This window comes from Erithacus rubecula (assembly GCF_903797595.1).
Source record: "Erithacus rubecula genome assembly, chromosome: 4".
NCBI lineage: Eukaryota > Metazoa > Chordata > Aves > Passeriformes > Muscicapidae > Erithacus > Erithacus rubecula.
In genome coordinates this window covers 21339743-21367303 of record NC_136686.1, presented here as the reverse complement: position 1 = coordinate 21367303, position 27561 = coordinate 21339743, and the positions used below count along the sequence as shown (strand labels likewise).

The window sequence follows — 27561 nt, the reverse complement described above, 5'->3', positions numbered from 1 at the left end:
GTTTTACTTTCAAGATGAGATGTTTCTGCTCATAATTTCTGAAATTGAAAAATTCTAACATTTTTTACAATAAAATTCACCTTTCTTAATCACAGTAGTGGCAGTGCTGATAGCCTTCTTTTCCTTTAGCCAACCATAAAGAAAGAGAATAAAACTGCTTTGAAAAGACTCAGTCTGAGAGCAGAAGAACAGCTTTGGAGCCTCTGCTCCCACTGTCCTGTATTCTAGATAACTGTGTGTCTCCCTCCTTACATCCCACAGTCTTCCCCTAGCTACAAAATACGATTTATTTAGTTTTGGCAGAGTACTAAAAGCAGGAAAATGTTGCTTTTAGCTTAATATTCTTCAGTCAGCAGAGATGGGGGTATAGGGAAATGGATGGGAGTACTGAGGGGCCATGACCTTGCAAGTCATTCAGCTTTTTCACTGCAAACTTATTACCATGGGTAGGGTACAGGCTTCCAGGGGCTGCTGACCTCTCCTGCTGCTGAGTGGGTCTTGCCATGGCACTGGCAGAGGAGTCAGCACTCAGGCAGAGTCCAGGAGGGGATGTTGCTGGCTGGATTGTGATTGCCACACTCTGCTCAGCTGTGACAGCATATGCTCAGCATTCAGAGCCAGAAAAGGACATGATGCTGTCCTTGCACACTCTGAGCAGCCAGCACCTACCAGGCAGTGAGGAGATGGACAAGGGAAATGTGTCAGGCAGAGAAGGGGAGCCAAACTGAGTGTCAATGGGAACAGCAGAGAGAAGAGGAACATGTATGAGAAAGGCAAAAGAAGGGATGTGCTAAATGGCCTAAGGGCAGAGAGGGGAGTGAAAAGGAGGGAAAGGACCTGTGACAGGTGACACTTCTTATCCATGAAAGGATTCAAGCAGAAAAAAAAAAAAGGGTAAAATCTCAATGCTTGGAGTTCTCTGAGAGAATGCCTTCCTTTCTTTGGAAATGACAGTTCTCAGAACAAGTTGCAAAGTCTGCCTCAATAAAGCTACCATTGCCACTGCAGTCTAAACAGACTGTTAAGGATCCCATGTTAACAAAAAGCTGGATCCATATAGAAATTATCTTCACAATAACATCCTCTATGTACATGTGTTGCAAATAATTTCAGTAAAAGCTTATCTAAAAAATACCACTGGGAAGAAATTCTCCATGCTTTCATTCTAGAAGGAAGAGGTGGCTTTGCTCATATTGTCTGGAACAGATCAGAGCAATGTCTGCTTTGTCCTCTCTTCCTCCTACACATTCTAGAAATTTTTACCCCATCATTAACTTTATGCCATGTTCCTCCATGGGAGGTGAGGTTAGTGAGGCTTTTCATTGTGAGGGATTCTAGGATATCCTACCCACTTGTGCTGCTGGAGCTTCCAGGGAGTGATGGTCTGAATTCCTGCAACAGGCACCTTTGTAGCAAGAAGGTGCTCTGGATCCTGAACAGAACTTCACCACATCTGCCAATCTCTGCAATTCTGGTTCTGAAACATCTGCAGGGGAGGTGGCAGAAAACAAGGACAAAAACATTCTCTGTTTGTGGCACATCCAGAGTTTAGTTACTCTGACAATCTTTGGTGCACCATTTGTCCTTCAAAGGACAGCCTTGTTAGTTGGAAAATTTCTGTCCAGCTGTGGTTTGATGTTCAGCAGGTCTGCTGATAAAACTGAGGGGAGAGAATTCATAGACACAAATAGGCAAATGAACCAGACCTCTTTTCTTTTTTTTTTTTTGCCTTTATCCTGCGTCCCACAGAGGAAGGACTCTGCATAACTGAGCAAACAGGTGGCTATAGGTGAAATTTCTGTGCATCATAGTATGTCCCCAAGAATTAGGCAGAGAGTTTCAGTATAACAGCCCTCAAATCCTGGATATTTGTTCTAAAGTTCACACTGAATTTCAGTTTTATATTTTACATTTTGATTACTGTTAGTTTAGATGCTCCCTTCCCCCCCCATATCGTTGACACCTGGTAAGAAAACACTATAATTAGTTTAAAAATTACCTGATTTATCAAGCAATGGTAACAGCTGGGTGCTAGTGATATTTTTTCAGTAGAAACCATTTCTTCCAGCATTCCCTGTAACACTATGCTATAGCTTGCCTGTCTTTCTCCAGGTGGAGTTGTCTTGCAGCTAAAATTAGGCAGTTAGGCTTTACTGCCAGCAGCTGCTCCACCCCAGAAAAAGAGAAGGACTCCCTCCATCCTGATTACCAGCATGGTCTGAAGACTTTATTCAACACTATAACTGGCAAAATGGCAAACCACTGAATCTGTGCCTAAGCATGCAATTACATTACAATTTTTGAGTGTAATACTCTGCACAGTTGCTGCAATGTTCAGCTGAATCTTGCAGCAGTTAGTTGACCATCTTATTCTCTGAAGATAATGGTTTATGGAGGAATAAATTGCAGGCTCTGAAGTTGAAATTAGGGAAGCACTTCATATGCTTAACCCTACATTCAGGACAGAAATTAAAGAACATGACTTACTCAGAATACATAGCAAGACTGAAAATGTTGTTTAACCCCAGAGATCCTTAACCTAGAGATGAAATTCACTGTGTGTGAATGTAGTTCATTAAACAGGCTGGTAGATTGATACAAGGTAATAAACAGCTCTCAAAAAAGCTGTATAATTTTATATTTGGAAACATAATTTGTTTTTACAAGAAAACTATTTATAAAGTATTTGAGACACACTGACTCTACAAAAGCAGTAATACAAAGACATTAAGTAGTAATGAGATTAATCACAGTAATTACTAATGAGACAAGAAGGTTTTCTTATATAGCTTTTAGGATTCTTATTTCCTCTAGAGGAAGAATACATTTGCATTGTAATGTTTGTTCAGTTAAGATGCAAATTCTGCCTCCAGTGTGACTTTGCACAGCCACAATCAAGAGTCAGTACCATTAGTTCAAAACAGTGCCACTAGCTTGACCCAGAAAAGCAGGGACAGAGTATGCTAAAGATCATGGCAGTTACATGAAGGGCATGGTAATGATGGAGCTAAATTATTAATTCTGCCACCATTCAGCCTACATGAGTGGAACAGTTTACCTGCACCGAAGAGCCTGTTTTCAGACTGTGTCTGTCCTTTCACTGCACTTGTAGAGTGCAGCAGGACATATATAAGGTGTATTGAATTATCAGTGCTAAAATACAGTTAACTAATTTAAATTAATTTTTCATTCTCTAAGTCTTTGGGCTTTCGTCATACAGATGACATGTATTTTGTCTGCTTTGTTCTGTCAGAGCCATCTACATATGGCATGATAAAATCATTAGTGCTGGTTATGTGCCACCACATAAATGCTTTGTTTTTTTACTAGGTGTCTTTTCTTCCAGGTTTGGCATTTAATTGTCAAGATGCATTTAAGTTTCCTAAATTGTATAATATAATTTAAGAAAATCTGCTGGAAAAACAAATAAATGCACTAACAAAGGTGAAACATTATTTCATTTATGAAGTTTTTTACTAAAGACATGATTATTCAGTGAGCTCTCTCATTGCTGTTTATCAGCATTTGTTTAAGGTTGCAATTGAACAAAGAACAGTAAATGCAGTTTAGTGTAGAAAGACAAGGTCACATGGCCTTGGCTTTAGTTAATTTATCTTTCATGACAGATTCTATTTTCTGCTACTAGTATTATTACCAGCATTACATTTCTCCCATGACAGTGCATCTGGAGCTCTTGCATTGCCAAACTTAGTGGTAGCATTTAATTTATGTGACATTATTCAGTTATCAAGAAAAAGCACATGCTGAGAAATGCTGTAGCTAGTTAATGATAGCATAAAAAATGAGTTCTAAGAAAGAGCAATGTCTCAAGTACTTTGCTAAAAACATTTCTTTCTGAGGCTGCACTATCCCAATCCTGTCATGGGAACTTGGGCATTCCCCAATCAGGTCTCCAGATGAAGGTTAGCACATAGATATGCTGAGACAGGAGACACAGAATGAGTTTAACAATTAAATTTCACACCTTTCTCCTTAAGTAATGGCAGATGGACAACATGCAGACTGCAGCACTGAACTATAGGAAAGGCATACAGAGATCACCCTAGTCGAGTCCTTTCTCTGTGGAAGATCATTTCCACAATGTAATTCTCAACAGAAACTAATCTAATCCATCTTTGGAGGCCTACAGTGATGGAGATGCCATGTAACTCATCATGTATTTCCTGTATTATTACATACAGGTGGCTTTGTATGCTTATATCCATATTAACTGAAATACAAATATACCCATGGCAGAAGTAGCTGTAAACAATGCAGCTGTAAACAGGAAATCTTCATGGAAGGTCTCCTGCTTACAGGATTCAACAGGGCTCTGCTCTTGACAAAACATAACTTATTACCCTTATGTACAAACTTAAAGACTAAGTAAAATGACAGTGCAGGTTTCAGAAATTATGAAAGCTGCTGAAGCTGTAAATTAGGCAGATGATAATTGTAGAGAATTAATCATTTAGTAGGGTGGGCTGATTTGAATATCCTGTTTTAATACAGATAAATATGCACTCATATATCTAAGGAAGAAAGAGCATAGTTTATATAGACAGGATTGGACTAAGTATTTCAAAATGATGGAACATGAAAAGAAGTCAGAGTCTTGGTAGATAATTAACTGAACATGAGTTTGCAGTGGGATGATGCAATTAGAGATTGAATGTCAGCCCTGAAGCCTAAGAAGGGAAAATATGAAGAGGGAGTAGGAAGGTGATATTAGCTCTGTTTATAGCAAATGTAAAACCACGACAGGAATGCTGTGAACATACCCACATTTCAGAATGGATTATCTGATAAAACACATAGTCAGAAAGTCCTGCAATAAACATGTTGAGGACTGAAAGGCATGGCTAATTGTGAGAAGCTAGGAATGAGCAAGCTGCCTGTCCTATCAAAAAGACAAGCAAAGTACTGTAAAATATGTTTTTCATTGTGTCTGCTTTTTAGTAAAAGAATAAAGGGCATAACAAAGGACAGTATGGGATATTGTTCTCTTGGAAAAGTGATATGTAAGATTTAACCACCTATAAAGCCTTTAAAAAATCCAAACCACCCAGTGAATAATTATTCACATCTTTAACAAGGTGATGAATCTTTTGCTCTGTACTGATATGTCTAAAGGTCTTTCCTGGGATATTGCACTTCCAGGAGAAATTACAGACCTGCTGTTGAGATTTACAGCTGAGATGCTGCAACTTGCAGAAGCATAATGATCTCTTCCAAACTCAAAGTCTATGATTAGGTGACTAAGAAAATTACACTTTTCTTCTTTGAATTCTATAAAATAATATTGATATATATACCTGTTCAGGAAGCAGCTCTAAATTCTTTGGTTTTCAAAATAAGGTATTATACTTCACTGGTTTTGAACGGATTTTTTGTCGCTAAAATCAATAGGCTTGAATGTTAAAATAATCCTGAGAATGGGGAGATTGTGAAGTTGTTTCTGAATGGCATAAACTGTTCCCACCAAGGAAACAGCCATTCAACAATCCTGCTGAATCACTGGAACTGGAAACAGTACTTAATTTTGTTTCTACAGAGATTAATTCTGCTGAACACAGAAAAATCATATCCTTCAGTGTGCCATTTTGTTTTCATGTTCATAGATTTGAAATAATATCTGTTAAGTAGTCCTGACTTCAAAAACACCAGACTGTGTTTTCAATAAATAATTCCACTTTAATGGCAAAGTAATAATTTAGACAGATACAGTGTGCACACCTGCAAAAAAAAAAAAAAAAAAAAAAAAAAAAACGCAAGCTGGTTTACAAGCTAGAGGAACAATAAACCAATAGAAAATACATCATCCAGTTAAGTCTGATGACACCAAATACTTATTATTAGGGTTTTACAAAGACTACAAAAATTTTCAGATGATTTATTTCACTGTTTCTGTCTATTTACAAGATATGTTACATCAAAAATGTACAAAATATAAAATGTGTACAGACAAATGTTTCACAAACAATTTCTGAGTTGTAAACTAGGTGGACTCACTGAGATGTATTGCAGGAAGTTTTGTATACGTAATATTGTGTGTTTGTGAACTAAATATGGCAGGAAAAGATTTGCAGGTTTGCTCAGAGCACAGGTACAAGAAAGAGCAGCTTTGCTTTAGTTATTTGAGTCAGCCAAGGTGTATGAACTGACATTTTGCATCAGAAATGGATCCAGGTTTTGGGGGGCACGATGTTGGTCCGACTGAATCCTACGTGCATAAATTCAGAGTTTTATTAGGGCAGTAGCACCGTGTAGGAACCTCTAGATTCAGCGATGCAGCTCAGTGCCATTTGGAAACTGCACTGGTTTTGTAAAGTTACAGCAGGTGGCCACGGGGAGGCCACGAGGAGTGAATAGCACCAGATACACATCCCGAAGGTAACATCCATGGAGGTGTACAGTACATGACTACACAATGCCAGAGCCCTTAGGTACCTCCTTGTTCACGTGCACCTATTTTAACCTCATGGCTCTTGTGGTAGAAGAGTGTTTCCAGTTACTCTGAGCAGCCCAGATGCAGTCTGGTTGTAGCCTGCCATGACATATGAACTTAGAACATTTTCAGACTTTTCCCCCCAAAATGTATTGGTTTCATACAGATATTGAAACGTGCTAACTGTAGCATTGATAGCTCCTGCATAGTCGTAACAACTGTAAGTACAGGACAAACACACCAGGTAATAACAGCTTTTAGGTTTTGCATTCTGTATTTGTTTGCAACATACAGGAAATCTCAGCAAGTGAAACATCTCTTAACACCAACAGAATAAAATACAATTTTTTTTGTTTGTTTGTTTTTGATTTGTGCAAGGCTTTTTTTTTTCTTTTTTTTTTTTTTTTTTTTTCTTTTTCTCTGTATTTACAATACCCACCCAGTAGACTGTGCAAAACCAACCCACTTTTACAGTATAAACTCTTCCTCTTCCACAGTGGACATCACTGCTTCAGTGTTCTTTTATGCTGAATTCTTCATGTACAACTATAGCAATCAAAACAACATGCTGAAACTAGAAAAAGGAAAAAAAAAACCAAAAAACAAACAAAACCCATATATTTGTGCTCATGCTGCATCAAGTGCATCCAGCTCTGCTGGATAAGTATTCAAAACATCTATCCTCCCAAAAATTCCGTTCCATGGGACCAAATGGATTTGAGCCTATTTTGTCAGCATTTAGGTGGCAGTGAAAGTGGGTTTAGGTTCCTTGTGTACTTCTGAGGGTAGGCAGAGAAATTTATTCACAAGATAAAAATATTATATAGCAACTGTTCTTTCTCGTATCCATTACTTTAAAAAATCATGATATACAGATATGAGGCTACTATGTTAACTGATGTTTTCTCATTAGTAAATGAAGAAAAAAACAGTGTAAATTACCAATGGTTTAGGAATTAAACCAACTGTAAAACTGTTCTAGAAATCTGTTTTAAGGCAGTGAGACAGCACCATAAGAAATGTTCCTTCTTTCACTGAAAAGGCTCAAACAAATGAAGCCCTAAAAAGCCTTTGATCAGTGTTGGTTAATAATTGGTAGAAAACTGTTGTTAAGGAGTGGGCAGGCGGTTAAAAAAGACCCTTGTGGTAAAAATAACTTTATAAAATCTGTGACTCGTGTACTAAAAACTTGATGGAGCGCATCACCGTGACCATGGCAGTTAGAATTAAATTGGCACTTATCCAGCATATCACAGTCATGTTTTCTGGTGATTGCACAATACTGTTTGTGCTTTCTGAGTTACTATCATCTTTTACTCGTTTTGGAATGGGCAGTAGTGTGTAACACAAGCACCACTGCCGTCCTGTGACCAGCACCATGCGGCACAACAGAGGTTAGAAGACAATTAGAAGACTGCATTGTTCATGCAGCATCTCAGGGTAAACCAAAGGAAAAAAAGCCAAAGATGTTTCGCTGTAAACTTGTACAGAGAAACACAGAGAGACAGAGAGAGACAAAGAGGATAAGGAGAAAAAAATATTCCAGTTTGGCTAACACGTGTGCAATCTGCTCAGATGCCCTTGGTCTAGGGCACTTTCCAGTTGACAAATGGAGTCTTACTTGGCTCCATAGGTATTGAAATGCCTTGAAATTAAACTAATTCAAGCTTTCCACTTCAATTTTTCTTCCTGACTTTGCAGAGTTAGGTCTCCTGCCTCCCTACAACACACCATTCTTACTCAGAGACCATGGTGTGCTGCTTTAATACTGGCAGTGGTCTAGTGGAAACAGATTTTACCATCATCCTACAGCAAGACTTGTCCCTTTCAGAGAGTTGATTCGAGGGATGAATCCAAAATGTCGTCATGGTGGCTGGTGCTATCACTGTCACAGCTCTGTGCACTCGAATAGTTGGCTGCCTCTTGAAGCCTCATTAGCATATTCATCTGAAAGAAGAAAGCAATGTTTACATAATCTCATCTCATCTAATTCTGCAGTGGCCGTGTTAAAATTTAATTAAGCTCCCTTGCTGTATGAGGTGTGCTGGTACCTAGGTGAGTGGCTGTACAAAAGGATTTCAGAAAGGGCAGGGTGTTAGCAGCTCCTACTGGCACACTTTTTGTTGCCTTCTGGTTGTTAAATAAAAGTTTAAAGCTCCAAACAGGGATGCAATGGAGCTGTCTGATAACTCTCTTTAATTCAGGGGTGAGGCCAGCTGCAGCTGCAATACTGGCAGAAGAAGGAAGCTGTATCTCAACTGGACATCTGGGCCCATATTTGGAGACAGTCAAGCTTCCAGATAATTTTTGGATGGTGTAGATGCCTTACACTGGAAAAGCAACTGAAAACAAAATCACAGTAACATACCCCCTCTACAAGAGAAAGAGGGGAGGGAATGAGAGAGGGGTGGACTCATGCCAGCTGCTTCATAAATGAGTCCCATCTGCTGTTGAGGGGCTGATCTCAGGAGTGGAACAGCAACAGATCCTCCTACCCAGGACAGTAGAGCCCTCCATAATTTAGGGATTATTGATACCTGGAATCCATCTGAAAATCATCAAATAGCAGCATTAAGATCCAGAAAATTACTTGGATGCCTGATGCCTGACTGTATAATGGTCATGATTTTATTTATAAAGCATCCACTTCTGCCAGCATCCTAAGGACTGCAAACAATGTTGACAGCACTTCAGTGGTTTTCAAGGAGCAAATACACTGTTGTTACAAAAAGCAGGCAAAGAAAAACCAAAGCCAAGTATGTATTTCTACTGACTTGTGTTTCAAGCCCTTATTTCCAGTTTGTTCAGAAATCCTTACATCTCTGTGCTTTCACTTGCACAGTGAAGTTTTCTCTAGGCACTCAAGAGCGTTCAACAATTTTGTGTAGCTTTTGCTGAGGCTTTAATAGGTATCCATGCTTGTGAACACAGGATACCTGTGATGGGTGTTCAATACAGCCTGCATGAGATGTGTTCTGTTTCCACAAGTGCAGTGTCTGTCCACTCATGAGCTCCACTGGAGGTGGGGGCAAACCCTCCAGGCACAACTTTCAGGCTCCTGATATTTACTCAGGTACAGATGCTGACCACAGTATGCAGGGAGCAGAGGTGAGTGGACACAGAACTCAAGCTGCCCATAGCCTTTTCACCATAGGGGAGATTATGCTGTGCTGGAAGCCTGTCCAACACACTCACTGGAAACCCAAATCACAGGGTCAAATTATCACCTGAAAGCTTAGGGAATGCGAGAGGAGTTCAAATAAGATGATTTTCTACACCTCTTCAGGATGCAAGGCTTGTTTTCAAATGTGAGAAAATGAGGCTGAAAAACTGTTTTCTTAACAGTGTTAAGAGTTAAATGTATTCTTCCCTAACAAATTCGCTTTTCCAAGGGCTGCCTGTATTCTAGAAATACAGTTCTCTAAAATGGTATTTCGAATTCTCATAAAGGCAGTCCATAGAGAAAGTACTACATAACAATAGCAGTTCAACATATGCATTTTAATAGACCATTATCAGAGGAGGCAATGGTAAACCTGAAAGTCTGGGATCATATTTAAATAAAACAACACATGGCGTTGAGGGAAATCAACTTCTTATCATTTAATGCCACCACAATTGCATTTCTTCTACATTAAATCTATTATACAGTCTTCAGTTATCTTGAAATATTAGAGAAATGGGAGGATGACTAATTTCTATTTTCACTAAATTCTCTACAGTAGGTAAGTTAGACAATGTGAATATCACAGTCCTTCATTTGTACAATGTAGATGAAATACTGCCTGATGAAGAAAGATGTTTTAATGATAAAATAGATAAATCAGCTGCTGGAGAGTGGCACCCAAACAACATAATGATGAAGACCTGATACATAGTACCAGATACATCTGGGAAGATTGGAAATACAAACAATGTAAGGACATATTAAGGTGTTGGTGATATATGCCCTCCTGCTTCCTTTAATTTTCAACATTTTCACACATTATAGAAGGATTCAGTTTAAAAGCCTATTCTGGAACAGGTGCACAGAACTTTTTTACTGCACAGTGTACAGTTTAACATGTGAGAGTAAAGTGCATATTAAAAATCCTTTTCCCAAAGTTTGAATCTTACCAAGGGATCCCCTTCTGTATCAGTCTGTGGAACATGCTTAGAGGTTGTTCCTTCTTTTGCTGATGCATAACCTTCATAACCAACATCTTCAGGCCTTAACTGAAGTAGTGATGGCCACTCATGCTGTAGAGTTGCAGAGCTCCATGGATAGGTATCACCTACCCACTTGGAGGGATCCTCCCAGGGCGCTCTCTTACCATACATCTGTATATGGATATAACACAGGTAAATATTCGACAGAGTTTTCAGTAACAGTTGCAACAGCAGAAAAAAAAAGTCATCAAAATCATCTAAACTGCTTTAGAAAGAGATTTGCTTTCAGATGTTCTCAGTACTCAGGCAAAATTAGACCTTATGGGGATCAGATCATTTCCACTAGTGCTCCTTCATTACACAGAGTAGCTGCAAGGTGGAAAATGCTCCATAACTTGTGATATTTGTAGACAAGAGCAAGTTCTTGATACAACATGAAATGAGACCTCCAGGTAATTTGCTAAAGGCATATCAGGAAAATTAACACAGACCTATCAAATGCATTAAAATTGGATTTTGTTTGAAGTGAATTAGAAGGTGGCACTTTTTGAACTATTGTTCACTTTTCCTTGCAAAATGAGATACTGGAGCAGACATTTGTCCTTATCCTACAAGTCTTAACTTTCAGAAGGTTAAGAGAAGAACTTCACAAGGGATATATTTTTCCTTACTATGAAGCATAAAATGCTTATGAATCTGGGAGGAGGACAGAGAAAGTAAGAATGATAATTTTGTAATATTAGGAGATCTGGTAGCTTTGTCACTAAAATTTACCCTACTCTGTATTGCTGTTCACAATCAACATGTTAACTGAGGGCCCTTAATGGTTGCTTGCTGCTTTAAAGATTTCCTTTAGCTGTGACAACAACACACTGCAATGGGGAATCACCCAGCAGGGCTTTTTTGTAATTTCTCCTGCCTCAAAGAACACTGTGCTATTGGCAGGGCACACACTCCTGGAGGATGCAGTGGGCTGCACTCCTAAAGGGACTATAACAGGGGAGGACTTTAGTGATAAAGGCAGAATGATGGGTTGTGCTTATCACTGCAACACCTGCTGCCAGGCACTTCCTGAATGCAGAGCTGCAGGTTAGGCACCCAAGTTCCCTGTATTAGGCACAGAGATACTCAGAATTCTGCCCTGCACTGAAGCTAGGCTGCTACAACAGGGATCTGCCTAAATAAACCAAGAGAAATGTTTCTCAGAGGCAGCAGGCTAACTCCAGGCTGTAGCACTTCCCTTCATCTGAGATTAAGAGCAACTAAATCTTTTCTGGAATCTAGAGCAAGATTTGTAAATCCTATATCTGACAAGTGAGTTTGCATAGTACCCAACCAGAAAGGCAGTTTCTATTCCTCTTTGGTTCCAGGAACACTTAATTATATGATATAAAATATTTCTGCTTCTTATTAATAATTTTATTCTATGGAAGCCATCCAAAGCAGCTAAAAATCAGTACAGCTCATGAAACAAACATATTCTCTTCTATATGCTGCCATCTTCTGCTGCACAACTGAAGTTTTCATTTAAGCAGTTACCCTGTATGCTTGGTAAAATATGAGCATAAAGAATATCACTGCATTTTTATAGCTGGTCTAAACAAGTGCTGTTAATCTCACTGTGGCTGTTCTATCAAATGTTTGGCAACATTCTGCACCAGGCATAAACACTGTAATTCCCAGAGAGAGAAGCAGTTTTAGGAAAGCATGAGATATTCAACAGGCAAGATTCTAAACCTCCATTGCATCAGTATGTCACTGTGTCAATACAGGTGATAAAGAAACTGCAGCTGCTTACACAGTTCCTTGCCTTCTCCATAACAATCCCCCCTGAACTATGCAATGATTTCTTTTGGTGTCATGTGAAAAGATGCCTTTCCACAAAGCATCTTTTTAGAGGACATAGAGTTGCAGTGCATAAACGAAAAAAATAAAAAGAGAAAGGGAGAAAGCAAATTAAACACTGGGGGAAAAACAAAACAATGGGAAATGGATTAATGTAAAGATACAGGTTTCCTCCAAAGATGTGGAATTATCCAAAATCCTAACCTCCTCTGGTATAACCTAGAGAAGCAGAGTTATCCTCCTGGGAAAGACCTCATTGCAACCTTCCAGGGGGCTTAGAAAAAAGAGGGGGAACTACATTTTAATGTGGGCAGATAGTGATAGGACATGGGAGAATGGTTTTAAACTAAGGCAGGAGAGATTTAGATTAGATGTTAGGAAGAAATTCTTTCCAGTGAGGGTGGTGAGGCACTGGTACAAATTGCCCAGAGAAGCTGTGGATGCCCCATCCCTTGAAGTTTTCAAGGTCAGGGATTAGATGATTTTTTTAGGTCCCTTCCAATCCAAGCCTTTCTATAGTTCTATGCAAACACCCTTGTTCACAAGCTTTTTCCCCATGAACCTGTGTACCTACATGTGTATGTAGGTGGTGGGAGGACTAAACAGACCAAAGCTGTTTTCTGGCACCAGTGTAAAGTTTATTACCTGTTCCATTCAAGGGTAGGCTGAGACTGCCTTAATTCAGAGAGACAATCTAAGCTGCTTTTTATCCATGCTGAGAACTCTTTAAACAGCAGAAAAAAACCACCTTCCTCCAGTCACAGAGAAAAAACCCTCTTCATAAAATACAAGGTATGCTAATGCTGGAGCAAACAATGCCAAGTTATACACAAGAGGAAGAGCAGGTCTAAAGGAATTTGAGTCTGCCTTCAATAAACCATTCAAAGATTTTCCTCTTTCAAATGCAAAAACATTCATACCAGGATGCACTGCTTAAAAACAGCTTCGAGAAAGCCTTTGAAAGCAATTTAAAAAATTTATAGGAAACAAATGACATACCTGGAGTCCTTCTCTCACAGCTTCAAGAAGATATGGAACCAGGGAATAGTTCCAAAGGTCTGTGAACCACACTCGAGAGCCATCAACATCCATAGGGCAAGGGAGGAAGAGACGGGGACCTGAGAAGTCAAGTTGTGAATTAAAAAAGGTAGAACTGGGAAAAACATTTAAAATAATCTTCTCAAAATTAAAAGAACAGTACTGGAACAAGTTCAAGCTAAGAGAATACTAAAACAGGGTTCATTAAAGGAGCTAACATTCTCCTGTTATTAAAAATGAACTGGTGTCATTTAGTCCAATCTTAGGGCCTGCTGAACACTTAGAAGTTTTATGGCAAAGCTATGTAAAACCAGACATCTTTGCTAACATAGTTATTCCATTGAAAGGCCTCAGGTCCAAGGGGTTTTATTGCTGTAATTATACTGCAGTGTGAAAGCAGGAGAAAAAAAAATAAGCTTAGGAAAGTTACTATGGGGGTAATTGTTTTTAAATTTCATTTTAAAAGCTGCAGTATTTAGCAACAAAAGAACTACCAGCAAATACATTAAACTTTCTGTTTTCCTTTAGACAAATTCCCCACACCTATGCTGTACTTCTCATTGAGACACGGTAACTTAAAAAAATAATAATATATTATTTATAAATCCCCAAAAAGCTCAGCCTGTATCCTTATTTCAAACCATTCCACCAATGGACTCACCAATGGTTACATCTGAAGAGCTGTGTGTTTCTAGGAAGCTGTTGAGATGATGCCATGTTTTGGGGATCCAGTCAATGATTTTCATAAGCTCATTATTGCGTATGTTCTTTTCTATTTCAGTTTCAATCAGTTTCCTTCTCAGATATCTGCCTAGGAAACCTTTAACAGGCTCAGTGTGATTAGCACACAGCACCCACCTGGGTAGAAGAGATAAATGTCAAGAAGCAATGAATAGCAAATACATTATTTCCTCTTAAACATATAGATAAAAGTAATGTCATAAAGTCTCATTAGTCAGCAAGTACAACACTGCTCCCATAAACCTCATTACTGCTCACTGTTTCAACACAGCCATTTCAGGGTCCAGCAGGAATTCAAGACACTGCTGAAGACAAATGAAATGCAGGAATGCAATCATCTTCAGCAACTTGCTAGAGGTGCCAGACAGTATCCTATTTCTTTTACCATTCCCCAACAGCATTCAGAGACCCATCAATAGAGGAGAGACACTGAAACTGAAATACTTTACTGTGATGAGACACAAGATCAATATTTGTCAAAGAACTGGGCTTAGAAGCAGGGAGCTGTGCAAACATGGCCACAGTAAATACAGAGTGAATGTACCTGAAATTGTGATGCATCTCCAGATTTGGTGAAGAAGAAACTCCCTGGTTCATGGTTCCAATAATATAGGGACTGGAAATATAAAAGCAGTAGGATTTTTTGAAGGAGAATTCATTCAAATATTCAGAGCATATTCCTTCTTATTATCTGAACTAGGCCAATTTCAAAAGAGTCTCTGGCTCTGCTAGAGTCATAGATTTAAAATATTTCTCAGGTACCCTTTTAAAAATGTTTATTCTTGTATGATTTCCCTCTTGCACATATGTATTTTACTAGTGCTCATCTGTAATGAAGAAATAAATAAAGCAACCCTGTCTTAACCTAAATCATAATTTGGCAGTAGACTTAGTTTTTTAACTTCAAAACCCAGTGAAACTCATGAGTAAGAAATAGCATGCAATGATTTTATGAAGAGAAGTCCCTATGATGTCACTTTTACAGCAGAAATAACCAAAATTATAGGCCAGTAAAAGTTCCAGAAAACCTTTTTACTCTTCTTGAGAACACAGGACAGTTGGCCAGCTTTGTATTTCTGCACTGCTGCAGGGAAACTGTGGGAAGGGCAAATCTGCTAGATACACAGCTGCTCCTGTATGGCATGGTTTATCCCAAATTCCACTATTAGAAAATATAAGCTGTACTCATGGTACTAATGAGCTTGTGAAATCTGACAGGGTGCAAAGGATAAGACTATAATTTAGCCAAGTGTTTAAGTACATTCTTAAATTTTGTGGTACATTTGCATCTCATTGGGAAGCATGGGAATCATGCTTCACATGAAGCATGAAATGAAGGGGAGACAACTATGTTCTTGGTTGAAAAGGGTTAAAATTATTGAAGCACATAACAGCCTTGCAGATGGCCTATGGGAGCCTAAGTTTTTATTGGGACATTTCATTTTGCAAAACAACAATGAGTTTTTATTGTTTTAATTGTAAAACCTGTGAGTAAGGAGAGAGAAGAGGTACTACCTACCATTTATTATATTTACAGTTGAGGAAACCATTGAAGATGTCACTTAGTGAACTGACGTGGTGGAGATTATCAAGAATTATGACGACAGGGAGGTCAGCACCATTGTTGTCAGCACTGCATTGCTCAGCTAAATTCGCTAGGTATTGTCGCAGATCCTTCAGCAGAATTAATAAAAAACAAAAACAAAACCTCAAAAAAATGCCCCAAGCCCAGAAAAGATTAATCCAATTGGACCACAGATGTAATTTTACTGGAAGAAAAAATTCAGAAAGATAAAGTGGCTACTAAAGAGTTTTCCTTCTATAGATCTCAGCTGAATCTGCACATGCAAGGAAACATGATGCTTACACAGCCACATGCTAGAAAAAAAAAAAAAAGTGATAAACACAAGGCAAATGGCTGAAGCATTCTGATTTGGGGGATATATTCCTTAGAAATTTGCTGATAAAATATCTTGTATCTAGAGGAAAATACATTGCATTAAAATGTGCCATTTCCTATGGGCTGAGATAGTCATTAATTTTTGGACCTTAGTTCTTATGAATACCAGATTTATACACTAAAACCCCATCACATAGTCACACAATTTTGGTGTATTGAACAGCTCCTTTAGATATCTCCTTTCAGCACTCTCACAAAAAATCTTCCTGACTTCTTGGGGATGCTTTATCACACCTCATAATAAAATTTGTTGTGTAAATTCTTATTTCCTGACAGCAGTCTGGCTGCTGTTTGGTGCAGAAGTAATAGAGAGCTTTCTAAAATCACAATATTTCATATTTTTGTCAACAGTTGCTCTTGAGAATTTGGGCTAGTCAAGTTTTACAGCTGTATCTCTAGAGGTATCTAATTTTGTCAGGGTTGAAAATTATGGACAAAGTTCCTATTGCCATTTCATTTTCTGGATCGGAGATAGCAGAATCTTTTCCTCTTTAATGGAAACATGCACCTTTTTATTTCAAGAAAGATTTTTCTTTGTCTTTTTACAATCAGGTGTCTCTCAGGGAACATTATAGGTTTCTTCCATGGAATAGTACCATCTGTGTTATTCAAACACCCTTGGTTTTTGACAGTGTTGCTTTTTCTTTGCTTTATTACAGACTCAAAAATTCTACATTAATTTTTATATAAGTAAAGAAAAAGGGGAAAAAAGCCCCAACCAAGCCAATCCCAAAAACAACAGCTAAACACCAAGACACAGAGACCAAGAAATTTATCAGAAATCCAAAAACTGGCTCTTTTGTGGGACAATTTTCTTTACAGATGTGTATGGTATAACAATAAAACATAAACATATTCTCTGCCAAAGTAAATGGCATCACAAATCCTCTGTATAAAGACAGTGGAAAGCAGTTATTTTTGCCAGAATGGTCCTTTTGCCCCTTTGGGATCTGTATATTCTCCCTTCTTATGATAGCATTCATTAGCTTTCTGTGCAAATCAGAAAGCTCTGGGAAAACCCTTTCATTTTTTCCCCCATAGGTACCAAGTTAGGAGTACACTCAATTCAGGACAGCCAAGTGAATAGTATTATCTGTGGCTAGCACAGTAGTCCTGCTAAAAACTTGATAATGTGAGCTATGTAAATCCCAGGGAGTGTGACGTGATGGGTGAGGCAATTTCAGCATGGTCAGCTTCCTGACTGATGCACACCAGAAACCATGACAGTGCTGATTAAGAAATTGAGCCTAAGACAGTAATTTCAAATCGCCCCTTTGAAATCTTTGCTAACAAAGGCTGATGTTATAATAAAAAAAAAAATAGTATTAGTATATAGCCAACTTCCGAGAAAGGAATTAAAGACACTCAAAAAATTTAATTTACATAGGAGCGAGATTCTACATCTATAAAGTGGGTTTCCTGAAGAGAGAGAGAATTGAGACTTCCTTGACAGTGTTTCAATGGTTTCTTTAGAGCAGAAGGATCTGGTCCCTGTACATCACTGGGATTGGAGACTGAATTCTTGTGGGAAAAAATGCTAACTGAGCAGCAAAAGAGAACACCAATTAATGGAATCTGTTCTGCATCATCACTACAAACTGGGCAATAGATTATGTTTCCAACTGTAACTTACCTTGCTTGACTTGTGATCTATGTTAAAAGTAGCAATTGCATCCTCAGTTTTTTTTCTGCCAGATTTAGTTATAATATATTCAGCCAGCCTGTTAGCTAAATAGGTCTTTCCTGTGCCACTGGGTCCCGACAGAATAATTCTGCGATGCTCCATCAGTAAATTAAAGTACCGTTGGGTAATCGGCTTAGGAATTAATGTGTCAAACACAAAACTGTCCAAGCTGTTTTCTTCTACTCCTGGGGATAAAAGAAAAGAAAAATGCCCTGTCTTATCCTTGCCAAGGTAGTTATTTGGCCCAGCATTTGATGGCATCAGTGCTATGCCCAAAGCAAGGTAAAATACCTCTTAAATCAAATCTTATAAATCAAATCACTGTTAAGGACTTCTTTACTGTAGAAATACTGGTATCCCTCCACAAATAATTAAACAGCAGGAGTTGAGATGAGTGGGAGAGATGCAATCAAAGTAAATGTGAAGAGAAGGCTCAGTGAGGCAAAGATATGTATTTCAGACATTACTGGCATCGATGCCAAAAAAAAAAGGTCAAATTGACAGCCACAAGGGTTACCAGTTGTCACATCAATGTATGTAAAGTCCTCCTGAAGGACCCCTCTCCCTTCCAATAGCCAAACCCTAGAGCTTTTGAAATGTATAGAAATTTTCCTGTGGATAAAGCATAAATATTTCATATTCTCTTATTTGGGGGTGGCTTTTTTTGCCACTGTTTAGAAATCTATATTTTTTGTGATTTGGCAGTCAGGCAGGGGAGGACATATTTTTAGATTTTCCTCAAAAGGCTGGGATAGATATTATGCAATGTCTTACAGACAGTTTATGTGACATATATGTCCTTCAGCTAGAGACAATACAGAAAGATCAGGTGTAAGAAAAAAAAAAAACCATAAAAGAATAGGGAACTGCAGTGCAGAACTCTACTGTATCTGCAGAAGTGTTCTTGGGGCTTTACCTTTCAGGTTCACAGTGATGACGTTATTATCTCCAACCAGATATCCACAAGGCAGCAGTTCAGGCACTTCTAGGCTATGGGCTCTAGTTATATCCCCTATACAATAGCTAGCAATGCAGTCAGAGCTTAAACCCAGGCTAGTAGTTGGATCCACTCGAAAAATATACTCCTGGAATTATATGAAAGCATAAGTCATAAAAGTATTTATTGAATGAAAGCTATTTGGAAAATTGCCTACAGTAATTAAAAACAAAACAAAAACAACCAACCAAAAAACTGCAAGATCAAGAATAAAGTTTAGAGGTGTTAGCTATATATCAAAAAAACTCCAAACCAAAACAAAAACTTGGGAAGACAACTCAAAGAATATAGAAATTTTCTAAAACTGAAAAAGAAAATTCTAATAATACGTAAGATAATACAAAGCAATTTTTCAGTGTCTTACCTTAAAGAGACGTCTGATTACACCATCTAAAACATCCCATTTTGTTTTTCCACTGACTCCAATTGATCCTATCAGGTATGCATGTGGCTTTTGATCCTGCAAAGAGAGATTTTTGGAAACTGGACTAAAAATGGTGCTAATTTGTTTTCTATGAAGATTTCATAGATTTCATAGCTCTCCTAATGAAGAACAGGAATATTATTTAGAATGAGAGGTTAAAACTCTGTGAGAGAAATTGGTATAGATTTTCTTTATAAAGGAGGGAATACAGAATCTTGTTCTACTCTTTGATTGCATTTGTATTTTTAAAGAGATGACTGAAAATAAAGGTTGCACTGTATTTATAATTTTTTATAACACAGAACATGAAAACGTGACAAGACAATTTCTCATCAGTAAATTCATAGTTGCACCCTAAGGCATAAATCTAATTTCTAATGACTTTTAAATGGAGACAGCAAGTCCCAGGACATCCTACTACTAATTAAACTAAGAATGGGTAGTGTCTAAGCCACCACAAATGCAGAAAGGGGCTACATGACATTCGTCTATGGAGTGTGCCTAATGTATTGAACTTGGATGATGGAGAAGAGAGCTGCTGTCTATGGGATATTTCTCTTCCGTTCCTGTCTTAAAATACTGAAAAATAATTGAGCTACTATATTCCAGGATTTCCTTGAGCTATAATTCTGCTCTGGGTAATGCACTTACCTTGGCGCGACTGTAGCCTTTGTTTATAGTGACTAAAATTTTGACACTGTGACCTTCTTTGTGGAGTGCTCCATCAGTGACATCATCCAACAAAATATCTACATTAAAAGAAAGGGAGTGGTTAGTCTGAAAAATCACATCAGTTATATTCACATCATCAGTTCAATATTCGTTCAAAGAATTTTTTGGTTGAAAACAACGACTTCCATGACAAAAACTTGCAATTGTTATAATCTGTACTTGTTTCTAATTAGTCATTTCTGATGGAGGTGAAAAAAAAATGTTACAAGTTGTCAATTTTTGAAGGAATAATAGGAGTTTTAATCATGTAGAAATAAATGGATAATCCATTAACAAATAAAATGTTGGCTTTGTTTTGCTTGGAACTTTTTCAAAATTACAGTATCTTCACAAAGAAATGTTGTTTAAAAAGCAAAGTAAATTTATGTCTTTGGGCACTCATTTTGCCCTTTAGAATTTTTACGACGATAAAACAAGAAATTCTTGCATTGATATTTTTGCTGTTCAGTAAAATAGCATTTAATTTCACTTTCCAGATGATTCCTTTACTTTCTCTACATATGGCATGGATAGAGTCCTTTTCACCCCCATTAGAACACCATGTTGGACTCCTCCAGGATATGGGACTCTATTTCCAGTCATTCCTCTAAGGAAAGGCTCCATTTTTTTTGGAGGTAAAGGGTAATTTTGATCTGCTCTGCACCTCTGTTTCTACCACCTCATTAATTCCTAAAATGAGAAAGCAGATGTATTTCTGTTAAAGGCTAGGCATACAGCTTTATTGCAAGTGATAAAACTCCTGCTTTCTTCTAGAAGTTCTTTCTGAGATTTTACTGTTAGACATTTAAACTAACTATAAAATTAGATGAGATTATGGATTTGCATTTTCTTCAAAGGCCAGGGCTGTAATACACTAACCTAAACCCTGTTCTCAGTGGGAAAAACATCAACCTCATGACACAAGGTCACATTTCACTGAAATTAAATGAGGTACCAGTAAGATCCATTAAGCCCTTTGTTCAAAGGAAAACCAAGGAAGGCTTATGAATATAATTTCAATTAATGTATTAAAAATAAGTTTTCATGTTAGAAGTTTGATAACTTACATGCAGATATAGAATGCAGATTCTGCTGCTGGGTTGTGGTGTGGGGTTTTTTTGATTTGTTTTATTTTGTTTAGGTATTTTTTAATTTGTTGAACAAGGAATAATTTTTTTTTTTTTGGTGGGTTTTAATAAATCTATGTTTGCTTTGTTCCAGGCAGACAGATTTTCTGTGTCACCATTGAATGTTTCACTTCATTTGTCTTGTGTTTCGGCATATTTGACAAACCTTTGAGCAAACTTAAGAGCTTTGATAATGTCATAGTTTGTCTGAGGGCAAATTATAGTATGATCCCCCTGTGAAAATTTTCAATCTCTAAATGACCCTTATACAGCCCTTTAAATTCATTTCTCTTTAAGTCTTTATGAATGAGGAACCACTCCATAGCAAAAGAACTAATTCCACTCTCTAAGAGCTCTCTCTATCACTGATACAAGGGGCTGAGGAGATGACCAAGAGCCTCTAATTTCATGGTGGTACAAATTGTTTTAATTACCCCCTGCCAGTCTGCATTTTAGGCATGCTATGATTACTTCAGTTCAATTCTTGTCAGAGCTCTGGCACTCTGGGCCAGTCTTGTACTGGTCCTTGTTTTCTCCTTTCACCCCAGTGACTGACTGAATTAGGGGTGTCAGTAACCACCAAATCCCTTCCCAGGCTCACACTGATCTGGAGGGCACCATCACACCCTTGGGAAGTGACAGTGGATAGCTTTGGTCATTTCCAGATGACCATGGTTAATTAAAAACATTGCTCCCAGGAAGCACAATAGCATTTTTATAATATGAAGAGCCAAAGCACTCAATTCTCTGAGCTTAATCCTCATCATGATTAACCTCCCCATATCTCAGAGACTTTTGTTCACTAGTACTCCAGCTGTCTCAGAAATCCCACAAGACTTAAAGAGATGCTGTCACCCTTCCAAGTTCTCTGGCATAGCAACAAAATGATCATAGCAATGATCAAAAATTCTAGATTCATAATTAAATGTAATTATCTACATCTCATTAGGCACCCTTATATATTTAATTTCTTATAATGAAAAGTAAATACTTTGCATGTGAGAAAAATACTTAAAATTATAACACAGAAAATTATATAAAGTTTATGAAATAATGGAACCATTTAGGCTGGAAAACACCCTTAATATCATCGAATCCAACCACTACTCACAGTCATCCTGGTCTCCTTCTTCTTGTTCCTTTCCCCTGTCTTTTTTACTTCCAGCTTTTATTTTTTCTATTCTTTTGCTCAACACTTCCTTCTAATTTTCTTCACTTACATTCTTTTATGTTATCTTTTACCTTCCCTTTTCTCTCCCCCATTCCTCTTTACCCTCTGTATTCTCATCTAATTTCCCCTCCTTTTCTTCAGACCTTTCTTCCTATATGTTTACTCCTAGACAGAATTAATGCCAAGCAGTAAAGTGCTAATGGCTGCTACTCATGAGAGACATTCTATAACCATCATAATGCAAACAATTCTGTTGCTTTTTCGGGGTTTTTTGTATGTTCGTTTGATTTTGTTTGTTTTTAATATGTGTGGATCTGTGAGCAGTTAAATTTTTTTCTCTCTGCTTTTGCAACATCTCATTGCATGTTGAGGCCTAGTTCAGGGTCCTCCATGCTAAAAGTTAAACCTCTCAAAGAGCTGGAATGTAAATAAAAAATACACAACTTTTCATACAAAATCTGATATTAACCAGAAAAAATATTCAAATATCCATGCAATCAATGACTGGCAAGATAATATGACTAACTGCCAATCCAAATTACAGTCAGTTTGGCATGTTCCCAGCTATATTCTTGCCTAGACTCTTTCCACAATTATTAGCCACATTTTTATTGCTTCCAGAGACTGCATTATAGTTTCTGTGGCGTCTATGCTAATGAGTGCTGCTTTGCTCCTGCTTTACTCCTGGTTCTAATGTTAAGAGACAGCACTTTTGTTTCTTGGCTCCATTATCAAAACAAATGTAGGAGGCTTGTTATTATAAACTCCATGGCATGGAAAATAATCAAATGTTAATATTCAGGATGTGGACAAAAGTTCTGCTTGCTTTCCTTCATTTACAGAAGACAATGAGAGTGCCTAATAGGCCAGGAGAGGTTTGTGATAAATGTCACAAATAAATGGCCTGTGATAAATGGTGATTTGGTCCAACATAGGCTAGCTAGCTGTACCAAATTAAAAAAATGTAAGGGATAAAGTTAACTGAGACCACCTTCTGCCTTAGCTGCAAATACAAAGTTAAGGGAGTTAACTGAATGATCAAAGGTCTGCAAACAAAAAGAAGAAAGTTTCACATACTATAGTCATATTTATCCCATATGGGCAAGAGAATATATAGATATGGTTGTCATGTATACTTCAACAGATATTTATTTTCAAAGAAATTGTAAACTGGATGACCAAAGAGTATTGTAAACTACATTGGTAGTGAGTGTCGTAGCTAGGAACAAAGCAAACATATTGAACAGTCTGTTACTGCTGTTCAGGGGCTTCTAAAACCTTCATTTCAGACATGACCACTAGCATTCATCCTCATCTCTGTTACTGAATATATATCTGATGTTAACCTGAATGATATGAGGTGTTTTAATTTCCAGTCATGCTTCTCCTATGTGGCCCATTAAGGGGCTGAAAAAAATCTTAGTATCAGCTGAGGCATGCATGTGCCCCAAGTATGTTTACCTGATGTAACAGATTCTGTGATGTTTAGGTTGTTCAGAGAGAGCCCCAGCGACTGCCGTGATGAAGAAGATGATGTGCTGCTTGAGGACTCTGATGAGGGCCGGGCAGGCTTTCCAGTATTGCCAGTCTCTGCCTTTAAGCGATCATTCTCAGCTTTCAATATCTCAATTTCATTCTGTATACAAAATAAAACAACACCAAAGTACAGGAGGTTATTATTTTGGAAAACCTGTGGTGGTGGATAGTCTGGTGATGCTGTTTTCCTGAACTTAACCAGTTAACTGGTTCAACACTTTCACAGCAGAGATATAACACAGTGAAAGATGGATTGTCTTTACTTCTTAAATGAAGGAAAACCCCCAATTACCTTGTTTTAGCTTTTGCCTCAAGATGGATTCTAAACAATACAAACTTTAAGCTTTTGTACATTTGACTATAACATGAGTGTGGTTAGAATTTCCCCAGCTATCCCAATTTTTTTAGCTGCTTTTCACTGTCAAATACCACATGTAACAGTAACTTAAGAAAGTTACTGGATATTTCAATGTTTCTAAAGCCACAGAAAATTATTGCTGCTATTGAAAATAAAATTTAAGCAGTAACTTCACTGAGAAATTAAACTAAAAATAAAAAATTAGAAATTGATAGTTTAAGAGTTTCATAACCCTTCTTGCTATCAAATAAGACTTTTTGATCATTCAAACACAGGATTGTTCACATAGCAGTGAGCAAATTCTCTCTGATGAAACAGACAGTGACAGATGAATCAGAACAACTGGAATTTTTTTAGCTGAATCCTCTATGGTGCCAAGTGATGATTGAATCTACAATAATAAAATGAAAACTTAGCTTGAGAACAGTCTGGTACCAGCTAAATCTAGCTTCCAGTCACTTCACAAAGCACATTACAAAGCAACTGCTTATTCTTGCAGATGGTTCTGCACATCAAATTTGATTCTACATTCACTGCCACCCTCCTAAAAGTCCTGTATTTTTATGGAGGCTGCACAGCTGTATTACACAATATGTATACAATATGTAAGAGATAGGTGGCACAATAAAAAAAGACCCTACTACAAAAATATTAGATCACATACACACGGGTGAGGAGATAGTGAAAGAGAAGGAACAAACCAGCATAATAGTAACAGAAGATAATGGATGTGTGTATCAGTTTAGTCTAGGGTTCAAATCAGGAGCCACTCTGCAATTTATGCTGATTAATTATGCAGCTCTTAGCAGTCTTCAATTCACCTGAGCTTTTGGTTTTTAACGTGCTTTAAATCTAAAAGTACTCACCTATCACTTCCATCAATCCTATTTTTTCCCCTTACCAGTCCTCACCAATCCTCTAAAACATCCCAGCTTGGCAATGGCAAGGCAGCTGCCTCTTCTTTTAGGTAAACTTCAGAAATGGTGATTACTAGTAACAGCATCTCAACTAGTTGCCTCTGCTCAGATTTGAGAAAGTTCAGACCTTGGAGAACTGTGCCTACAGCAGACTCCTCCTTCTGCAATCAGATGATAAGCCTTCAAATCTTTTTTCCACCACTGCAATTGATTGTATTCTATTCCTCATAGTTCCTTAAAACCTTTCAGTGCCTCAAGATCGATGGCTTACTTGTATCTGGTCAAAAGAAACCATATTTATGGACATGTTCTTGATAAGTCTTTCTTTAACTGAACTTCAGCCAAATGTCCCACAGTAATGTTGGCACCCTGTGGTGTGAGCACCTGAGAGGGTGGCAGGTATAGATGTTTAAAGATCTGGCTGAGACTGGTACAGGCATTGTCTAAACAAAGAGCTCTAGAAAAGACATTGAGCACACCATTTCTGTAGTTATGAAATCAGGTGCTATGGACATCTACACCTAAAGGTGCACCTGAGCTAAGCACCCAACACAGAGCAATTCAGCTGGCAAGACACTGGGCTTGATTCAGCTCTGCCACTCTGGGTTTCCAGTGGCATGACAAACATGGTCTTCCATGAAACAATGCTAAACCCAGATGTCCTGTGCAGATGCAAATACTTGAGGCTGGTTCAAATGGAAAGATGTGCCTATGCTCAAAGAACTCCATTTCACCTTCTGTACCTATCTTGGGGTAATTTTAGGATAACTCTTTAGCCTTCACTACTACAGGACTAAAACTCAATTGACTACAACAGAAGTTTATCACACAACTCCTCCCTAGACTTTTAAATGCAGCCAACCTTGTCTCAACCTGAATCCCCAGCCCATGGCCTTGATTCTGTTCCCCAAAAACAGATCTATAGTGTCTTCAGGGATGATGCAGGTATCTTAGCTGCCATTCCAGAAAGGCCCAGTTCTGCAGAATGACAGCATGTTCTACTGTATGTTATACTGTGTGGATATTACAGATACTTCTGGGCACCTACCATGGTAGTGGGCATTAGAATGTAAGCAACAGAGTTGAGACCATAAAGCCCTGTGCTCCATTGAAGAATGCTGCCATTTCCTTCCAGCCTCATGAAAGAGAAAATCTTCTAATGAAAAATGTGTTCATGAAGGAATTGGAGCAGTGTAACAAAATAATGTAGCAAAATTTTATGATGTTTAATACAGTAATTAGTTCCATTTTATGTTCTTTGCCTTGGCAAGCCATAACTGAGTTAGGAATCAGAAATGATGAAAGAGTATGCATATAACATCCTGGCCCCTCCATGGCTCAAGGATTTAAAATGCTGTAGAAATCACTTTTTGATCTACTTCTCTGTCATGTTGCCTACCCCAGTCATAGGCCTGAGATAATAATTATCCTTTGGGCAGGGATTATGTCTTCTTCCATATCTCTTAAATACATTTTAGCTATTAATATATGCTAAGAATGTCTTTATCATAAGGTGAACACTTATCACACCCATCATTCAGAAGTACTGTCAATCCAGCAATTTACTTTGTATTGACAGTTTTTTGGTGCCTGAAGGAAAGCACTGGGAAAGGAAATGCAGCAGTCATAGCTTTGGTGTGCATCTTTGCCATCATTTAACTCTGCACTGACCTGCATGCGGTTCATGGCCTCCCGAATCTGATCCAGATGGTGAGCAGAGCTCAGGGCTTCCAGACGGATATCCGTTAATTTTAGCTCCTTCTCCCTCAGCTCGCTTTTTAGCTGAAGAATAATTTCAGCCTCTGCCTCTGTGCACTCACAGATCCTAAAGAGGAGCAGGAAACAGGCAGATTAAAGGAAGGCTCTCTCCCCAAAGCAGTGTCATTATTAAATATCAAAGAACAGAAAAATGCTTGCTGCTGGTGAAACCTATGAGTGAAGAAAGAAACTTGTCAAAGAAACATGAAAATGATCAAACAGCAAATTAAAAAAGGAAAAAAAAGCCCTTTCCAGAAGAACTGATCAGATTTCTTTATTGCTTTTTAGTTTAGTTCACTAGGGTGAAAAACAAATTCTTAACTACTTTTCAGGTATCTTTTTTTGAGTGTGCATCATCCATTGGTTTTAATTGGATTTTATACTCACATAATTTCTTTGGTGGAAAGTTCATGATTTCTCCACGTAACAGTAGTCAGAACTAAAGTGTGCCAATTAAACTGTACTGCTGATATTTATTATTTGTTAGGCATCAATATTTTTCTCTGATTTGAATGTAACACAAAGGGACAGTCCTTGACTTTATGACCTAGAAGATTTTGATCTGTATGGTTTTGATTTGTGATGGCTGATGTTTTGCCTATAGCCTGTCATTTTGTAATGTATGATATAGGAAATCATATATAATATCACTGGTTTTTTTCCCTTGAAATTGGATTACCATGTGGTTATTTTGCAT

General features: G+C 37.9%; 1 protein-coding gene across 6 annotated transcripts in view; it reads right to left on the bottom strand.

Annotated features, from left to right (window-relative positions):
• Positions 1-5673: 5673 nt before the first annotated feature.
• The window catches only part of NAV3 (neuron navigator 3), a 502425-nt gene continuing 480537 nt past the window's right edge, over positions 5674-27561 (bottom strand). For 5 of the 6 annotated variants that reach the window (XM_079304164.1, XM_079304161.1, XM_079304165.1 and 2 more), the window contains 12 exons: positions 26778-26931; positions 23757-23931; positions 19938-20035; positions 19227-19322; positions 18782-18950; positions 17815-18050; positions 15741-15895; positions 14766-14837; positions 14142-14338; positions 13442-13560; positions 10565-10768; positions 5674-8395 (listed from right to left, as the gene is read on the bottom strand). In XM_079304164.1, the coding sequence (XP_079160290.1) occupies positions 8276-8395; positions 10565-10768; positions 13442-13560; positions 14142-14338; positions 14766-14837; positions 15741-15895; positions 17815-18050; positions 18782-18950; positions 19227-19322; positions 19938-20035; positions 23757-23931; positions 26778-26931 (1795 nt within the window). In that variant the 3' untranslated portion in view covers positions 5674-8275. The remainder of the gene's footprint in view (positions 8396-10564; positions 10769-13441; positions 13561-14141; positions 14339-14765; positions 14838-15740; positions 15896-17814; positions 18051-18781; positions 18951-19226; positions 19323-19937; positions 20036-23756; positions 23932-26777; positions 26932-27561) is intronic. The other variant, XM_079304162.1, reaches the window with a different exon arrangement.